The 8,295-nt window shown below is 39.9% G+C and overlaps 1 protein-coding gene across 2 annotated transcripts in view; it reads right to left on the bottom strand.

The window, feature by feature from the left end:
* Positions 1-1,159: 1,159 nt before the first annotated feature.
* Positions 1,160-8,295, bottom strand: part of arhgap46a (Rho GTPase activating protein 46a) — a 33,896-nt gene continuing 26,760 nt past the window's right edge. For both annotated transcript variants that reach the window (XM_083939365.1, XM_083939366.1), the window contains exons 5-10: positions 7,499-7,591; positions 5,349-5,422; positions 4,857-5,056; positions 4,141-4,232; positions 3,878-4,047; positions 1,160-2,683 (exon numbers count right to left, since the gene is read on the bottom strand). In XM_083939365.1, coding sequence (XP_083795491.1) covers positions 2,489-2,683; positions 3,878-4,047; positions 4,141-4,232; positions 4,857-5,056; positions 5,349-5,422; positions 7,499-7,591 — 824 coding nt within the window. In that variant the 3' untranslated portion in view covers positions 1,160-2,488. The remainder of the gene's footprint in view (positions 2,684-3,877; positions 4,048-4,140; positions 4,233-4,856; positions 5,057-5,348; positions 5,423-7,498; positions 7,592-8,295) is intronic.

The following is an 8,295-nucleotide window of genomic DNA, read 5'->3' as shown; positions in this document are numbered from 1 at the left end:
TTTTTCATGTTTCTGGTTTATTTGAACCCCCCCTTTTAACCCCTTAGCCATCCCTTAAACATATCTATAATATATATATATTGATGTGTTACAAACCCTTTAACCTAAATTGATAAGTTAAGGTCCATATTGTAATTTTTTTAGTATGAAGTGATTCGACCCCAGTCCTGTTTATATACTTCATTAAACAACTGTAGCCACACTTGATATAAATACAGAAATACTGTTTAAAAAGCCTTGAATTTCACCTGAAATTAATAAATTACCCCAATACATCTTGCTCCACGCTTAAATAAAAATCCTTTAAAATATAATTTTAAAGTCATAATCCATAAGATTGGAAATATGTTGTTCCTAGCGGCCTCTTTGGCGGTAAGACGTAACTGCAGGCGGGCCTGTTCTTACAGAGCCCTCCATCTTTTCAGGTGCGTTGATTTTTTTTTTTGCTCTTTTGTAAACTTCATTGAAACACATTCACCTTTCTGCTTCCAGGTGTAAACATAAACAAGTTTGATTCCTGTTGCAGTGAATGGGACCAGCAATTGGTACATTACATGTGCGGTGTACATTGGTATACAGATTTGAATACTGGTGCTTTCAGTAGTGGATCATATGACTAATCATTGTTTTAACTCACTCTTTGATAGATAGTAACTTAAAAGACAATTAAATAGATGAAAATTTTTAACCTGCAAGTATTTCAGACAAAATCCAGATGATCTCATGTGTTTTAAGTGGTCAGGAGAATATCCTACACGTTCAGTTGCTCCACCCTCTATGTGTTTATGGCGCTCATTTTGCTACATCAACATTTTATAATTTATATAATAGTGCCTTTTTCAAGCTTGAATATTGATGTTGCCACACCGATTACTTATATCATACTGTAAATGAGAATTACACTTTTACAAGAGTCTAATTAAATGATCTCTAGTGGCTCATTTGAGGAGGTCGCAGCTTCCTGCCGAGGGTCTTTGTTGTATGTTTTCCATCCTCTCTGTCCCCTCATTTCCTGTCTCCTCTCTGCAATCCACTATCAAAATAAAGGCAAACAGGCCAACATAAACACAAGGCGTTCAATCTACAACTGATCAAATCTTTATTTATGCACTGTCATTCCATATTATAACAAGAATGTATGCAAACACATTTACACACACACACACACGCACACACACACACACACACACACACACATAAAGAGTGGTTTGAATCAGTCCTATGTTCAAAAGGCAGACGGTTACAGCAGAGAAATAAACAGTTAATTACAAAAACACTTTTTATTGCTCTTGACAGCAACATTTTACTTCACCCTTAACCTGGATCATTAGAATACACTTAAGGAGACTAAATACTAACTATTTACAAGCAAAAGTTATTTACATCGGCAAAGCCTGAGAGGGGACACAAAAAGCTTCATCTACATTCTCATAGTGCTTGACAGTTGAACAATACTCCATTTTCAGTACAGGGGTCTGTGGTAGATGTCTGTGAGGAAGGCCATATACAGTTAACACATCCAACACCCGTTTTATCAGAAGACCTGAGCCAAAAAAACATACAGACCACAAACAAAAGAGAACACAAATCCAATTAAAATACTTTTTTTTATATATAGATAACAGAAAAAGGATTATCAGTTGAATTGCCAGCCTCCCACATCCATTAACTGTAATTACAACACCCTTGTCTGGCTTCACTTGAGTGTTCAGAGTTTTAAAATCAAAGCACTGAAGAAAAATCGCCACCATTTGTCATAAAGAGCTTCCTGCACATCTTTCCAGTTTGTGCTTTGACATGAAGGCTCCGTACTCAGTCAGCATAGTTGTGGCGGCGCAGCTTCTTGTGTCTCGTAAAATGAAATACGAGGAGACCAGCTATTGGTACAACTACTCAAAACAGCACAGGCAAGCTTATTAATAAGACACCGTTATATGAGTTCTTTTATATTTAAATTTTTCTGTACATGATAAAAGGTTGTGTCTTTCGTTAACACGAGACAATCACACACACAAACACACTTGAATGAAACCAGAATGTCAACGCCCCTGTCTTTAGATTTACTGTGCGAGTGGATACTTCTGAAGTAAATACTGTAAGACTCTCACTTTACACAGCCCAGTTTTCCTACGACACTGTGGTACTGATTATCCAGTAAGAAATTAGACAGTAAAATTTGTTTTCACATGCAGCGGTTAGAAAATAGTCATTAAAGTGAGCCATTTTAAAGCAGTCACTGTTGATTTTAGTATCAAAAAACACAGTGAAACTTATGATGAAGTGTATTGTCTCTCAGTAAGAAAGCGAGTGAGAACAAGGGTCCAAAGTCTGAGCCGTTCTCACACAGCTTGTGTTGTCAGAGGTGTAATATCTCACCCAGAGTGTTTCCAGTGTGATCTGAACAGAAACAGTGTTTGTGCATGATTGTAAATGTGTAACTGGAGATGCTGAGGCAGCACCCCGAGGTGAGCTCTGCAGTTAACAGTGCCTACACCACCCCTTCGATGAAGCTGGTTTCCAGGTGAACGATTAGCATTCTCAGGAAGGACATCTCCTTGCGTGTGTTCTCGAAGATGATCCGCGGATCGTCGGATTGGCATCGAAGGCAGTTGGGGGCCATAACCATGGCCAAGTTGTTCACATCCATCTTAGTTATAGCCACGTTGGATGGCTGAGCAAATACCTGGAGATAATCAGGATGGAAAGAGGGAGGGGGAGGGAGAGAGAGAGAGAGAGAGAGAGAGAGAGAGAGCAATGAGCAAGGCTGAGTGTACAGGCAGACCTTTGACCTGCAATGAGTAATGTATGAGTCACATTCAGTCATCGAAGAACTCAACTGAATTCATTTTTAAATCAAAATCAGAATGGGTTTAGTGCTAAGTAAGTTTTCACATACTTTGCTTTGATGTTTGGTGCATACAATAAACACAGTGAAATGGAAAATAAAGTACTGCAACTGTCAAAACATAAATGTGACAAAGAATAGGGCCAAAATATATAAACAAGAATGTGTAAAAGTTCAGAGTATGAATAGTAGTCCAAATGGTTATGTACAGTGATACATTTCTGAAGGTATCTGGTTTTAAGTTCACGACAAGCATTGTACGAAGAAAATACTGTACGAAAAAATAACAAGAAAAATTAACATTCTTAAGTAAAGTAATTCAAAATCTTTAAAAAAACATTATTTAAATGTATTCTTTAGTCAGTAAAAACACCCCAAAATCCTTAAAATAATATATGATTAAATAGATTAAAACTAATAAAATATAAACAAATATTGTGTTGGGTATAATATTAATATATAAAGCTCAATCAAAAACTTATCTGAACCAAAGTTAGGGAAAAAAATACATTGCAGTTTTTTTATTGCATACAATTATAAAAGATCATGACATACAATGGAGAAAAATCTGCTCTAGTGAAGAGTGAGAGGATTTTATTATTTTGATTTGTCTTTTGTTTTATTTATATTTCTTTTTTTTGTCCAATTGTTGTTGTTTTTTGTTCAGATATATTGTCTTGTCATCATATTGTCGTGTGTTTTATGTGTTTTATTTGCCTGCATTAAAAAAAAATTTCACCATGAGTTTTAATTAACATTTTCATATCTTTCATTACGTTTTGGATAAAAAATGTTTCATTATTTTAGTTCTTGAAGTATTTCTTTTATCAGTTTTAGACTTTTTTCAGTGCTGGATATTATATTACAAATAGCTACATGCGTGCAAAAATTAGTTTCTTCATTAAAATTAAACTTGAGACGCAAAAACCTGTACAGATATTGTCATAATGGTGTTTTTGGGGTATGGACCCGGCTTAGGTTAAATTCTGGGTATGGGCTATGTTTATAAATCTTTGTCGACATGTTGGTTACCTGCAGGAAGTGGATGAAGTAGCACAGCACCAGCCTGTTGAGCTCGGGCAGAGACTGAACCACAGCGATGGCTGCCACTGGGTCGTCGCAGTTACTGACACACTGCTTGTAGAAGTTCATTGGGATGAGGGGTTCCTCCAGCTCCCGATACCACAGCTTCATCAGAGAGGCTGAACGAGACAAACATACGCTAAGTATTCACATTCAAACCCAACACATACACGCAGAGGCATAAAATACAACAAAAAATACATCTCCCTCACCAGGAACGTTGGGGTCTGAGAGATTCTCCGGGATCCTCCACTGGTCTACTTGGAGCTTCAATGCATTCACTTCATCGATGTCTCCAGGCACTCTGAAAAATAAAACACAATGTCTGTTACACTCAGTGGCCACAAGAGGGAGCTCTACTTCTACCCTCAGATTCTCCATTCTCTAAGGTAATCCATTACTCATGCACACCCAATTGGCTTCAAATATGGCCTGGTGGCTGAAAGTACTCTGTTCTCTGTATTTCTTTGGAACAAAACACAAACAGAATAACCATAACACAACCAAAGTGTCCAGGACAGTCCCTGTGTAGGAGTGGAGTTTCACAGGGAAGGGAACACTTTTCTATACAAGTGAAGATGTTAGAGAAGCACATTTGCTAGAGAAAACCCTACACAAACACACAGTTGTGTAGTTCCCACATGCTTGTGAGCTTAAGCAGTAATGTAAACACATATTATGAAGTATCAAAAGAAACAGTGCTGGTCTCAGGAGCAAAGCAGGGCTGTGTTTGCTCTGCTGTCTGCTGTGTGTACTGTACACAGGGAGAGCCTACTTTGAAACACACTGATACAGGAGACCACACACACGCACATTTGTTTATACACACTATGCACACAATAAAGCAAAACAGTACAACACGTACAGATACCATAGACTCAACCTCGCTCACACTGCTGTGTAATTGGTAGAGTTAAGTCTGTCTTACCTGAAGATGCCCTCAGTTTGAGCCCCGCCCAGAGCCAGAACATATTGGGAAAGCTGAACCTGCACCCAGGGAAGTTTCCTATCTGGGAAGAGCTCACTCTGCCTCTCCATCACTTCCTCCAGAGAACTGCCAAACAGAGAGGGAGTGACGATGGCCCGCCTACTGTGGTCGATCTCCTCCAAGGTGGGCTTACGTAGACCCTGGAGGGATGAGAGGTAAGGAGAAGAGAAGATTTACTACCTGCGTATGTCAGCGACTTTGATACTAATCATGGCTGTGTCTGCAGCTGTGCTGCTATGTCTGGGTCTGTGTTTATGTCTTTACCTGTCACTGTGTCAGTGCGCCTGTAATTATGTCTCTCTGTGACTGTATCTGGTATGACTCAGATGACGAATCACAACTCTCAAACTGATACGTCCTATTTGTATCCTGTGTAAGTGACATATTTTTGTGCAACATCTAAACTGCTCTTTCCTTATTCTTTTAGTTTACCTTTTTGCCTCCGGTGATGGCAACTTTCTGCAGTTTCCGATAGCAGAACTTGGCATATGTGCTGATGGGCAGACCTGTAGGTTGACAGAAGAGGGAAAACCAGGATGAGTAACAAAAAAAACACAAGAAGGCCACATGTCCTCAAAGACCCTGTGTAAAACCCTTAAGCATCAGGAATTACTGAACACAAAACATAATAAATGATTTGAATTCTTTCCCACAAACAGGAACAAACTGTGTTTTTTTCCCACAGAAGTCAAATAGCGTATGAGAGGCAGTCAGTGGAAATTGGAGAGACATGTTGACGGTGTGATTCTGGCATATGGGGATTAGAGCAGGCCCGGCTAAACTTTCAGGCTGAGGAAAGATTTACTGCTGTTGAACAAAAGATTTAGAGACAGGATCCGGCCTGCACATCCAACGTTCAGGTGATTCATCAGCATACACAGACATGAAGGGCTGGTGACAGAATGAGAAACACAGAGGCTCCCTCTCTGCTACCTGCCCTAAACAGCTACTGTAGGGGTCAGATCTATTAAGAAGAGAAATGCAGCAGAGGAACAACATTGTTTTCTGAGGTGGGGCGTCCTCCATGAGACACAAGCTCCAGAAAAGAAACATTTGTCCAGTTAGAGATTGAGAGATCCTGCACACTTCACAGTTCAACAAAAAAGCCAAAAGAAATCCTTGATTGTTGGGTCATCATGTGCACTTGTGAAAAAAAGGATTCCCCTCTTTTACTGCTGTGGTAACTCCGGTTTACACCAAACACTGAGCTCTCTTGGGGTCTATTCCCAATCCCAGGATCTCCACTGTTTCAGCTACCTGAACCAGGGCCAGATGGACAAACTCACAGCTGGGATTTTAGAGGAACAAGCTTTCCACCATGTTTCACTACAGTCAAAGCCCCTAGATTTATGACAAACAGGTGACTTCATTGCATGCTCAATACTGCTGCTAATCGGACTGAGTTTGACTTTAATTATGCCTAATTAGAAAGATCATACTAATAATTTGACCTTGATCTTGGCAAAGACAGACTATTTTTCACAAGGCACCCAACATGGTGGATGTATACTTACTCGCAGAAAAGAAAGAGTGAAGAGCCCCTTTGCTGCAGAGAGAAAGGGTTTGAACGATACGGAGGGTCTATATTTAAATCAGGTTTGATAGAATGAAAACAAAAACAAAAACCTGGCAACCAAACCCCAGGAGAAACACGAGCTCATTAGGAGCTTGAATGTACTGTACCAGGCTGAGAACCGCATGGCACCTGTCTACTGATGCGCTGAAGCTAAATATGACAACAAAAACTCACAGAGCCAAAAGTCTTCAGTCTCATCTTGTGTACTGTTTATGAGACAAGTCTACACTATTCCAACTACTGGCTGATGACACAATGTATGAATCCCAGCTCTGCCATCCATCCATCGAGCAAACAGCAGTGGTCATTACGCTATTTTTGTACATGTGAGACTTTGCTGGCTTTCATAAAGACTCCTCTCTCTAAAGACTTTTAGACTTAGTCAGAAATGTTTAGTAGGCTTTCTCTTTAACCTCTTAGTCAGTTAGAGTGTGAGTCACTGAAGTACAATGTGTGAGGCCACTACTGTGGTGTCTGCCATTGGGTTCCTCTCTGGCGACATCATCACCAGAGCTGGCAGTGCAGGCAGCTCTTATGAGGGCACGTGCAGATGAGTAGGTATCCCCCTTAAATCGCTGTCTGACATGCAAGTGGCAAGAGAGACCGCTAATATGAGTCACAGTGTGGTCCATTGTGTGCATAAAGAACGTTCTGAAATTCTCATCCTACATATTTTTTTCAGCTTAACTTTCTGTGAAACCCATCCATTGTGCCTGCAAGTACATCAGCATGTACTCATCTGACAAACTGCACCGCGCTGAATTTTCCATCCCACTCAGAGCGGTCACTCTGCAGGGAGTGTTAGATTTAGATTTGTAATGGCTTGCAAGCCTTAGACTGTAGACAGCTTTTAAAGAAAGTAGAAAAACATATTTTGGACCCCCTTCTCTACCTACTTTGTGCTCTGTCAAACAGATAAGCATATATTAACGGGAAATATAGTAGATCCATTGTTCTTAAAGTGATATCTTGGACTGAAGAGCAAGTAAATGAACACATGATTTACCTTCTTCCTCATCTGTATTCTGTTTCCGCTTCTTTCTGGACTTTGAATTCTTCTTCAGCTTGAGTTCCTGCTGTTCCAATATGAACTGAGTCACTATGGAACAAAAGGTAGCAAAGTTAGATTAACACTACACAGACTGATCAAAAACAATACTGTGCTTTATATCATCATATGGAAAGAAAATACAAATGCAATTTAAAAAAGAGAAACATCTCACTTGTCTTCATAAACAATAGCTCCTTTCACACATGCAATGCAAACCTGAAATTATGTAGACATTACCCAGCAGGGCTGTATATGAGAACGCAAATGTCCAAATCAGTTGGATAGGACATTAACCAGACTTAACCCTGCCAGCTCCCTTGGACAAAATCTATGTAATGTCCAGCTCATGTGTGAACAGAGCAGCTCATAGTCTGGGAAATTCACAGTGGGCGTGTGGGTGTGTTAAGGAGGTTTGTATCATGCGGCTCGCACAGAATCAGGAGAAAACAAACATCGGAGGGTAAAGAAGAAGAAGGGTGATTAACACAAAGACAGCAATGAAAATGTCTAACTGGAGAGACGACGAGATTCAGGAACTCCTGTCGTTAAGGGCTGACGCCGAAATCGTTGGACAAATTCAAGAAACGGCAAGAGACTCCTTGTTTATGGCCAAATTATGAACCAGCTACAAGACCATGGCGTAATTTGTGTCATGTCCTCCCTTTTGCTCTCTCTATCCATGCGCCACTGCTCCCCGAAACCAGAGTATTTCTACTAAGAGAGAACTCATTTGACATAGACAATATCCTGTT

Source organism: Echiichthys vipera, assembly GCF_963691815.1.
Source record: "Echiichthys vipera genome assembly, chromosome: X".
NCBI classification, from domain to species: domain Eukaryota; kingdom Metazoa; phylum Chordata; class Actinopteri; order Perciformes; family Trachinidae; genus Echiichthys; species Echiichthys vipera.
The sequence above is the reverse complement of the archived record's forward strand: the minus strand, read 5'-3'. Positions and strand labels throughout refer to the sequence as shown.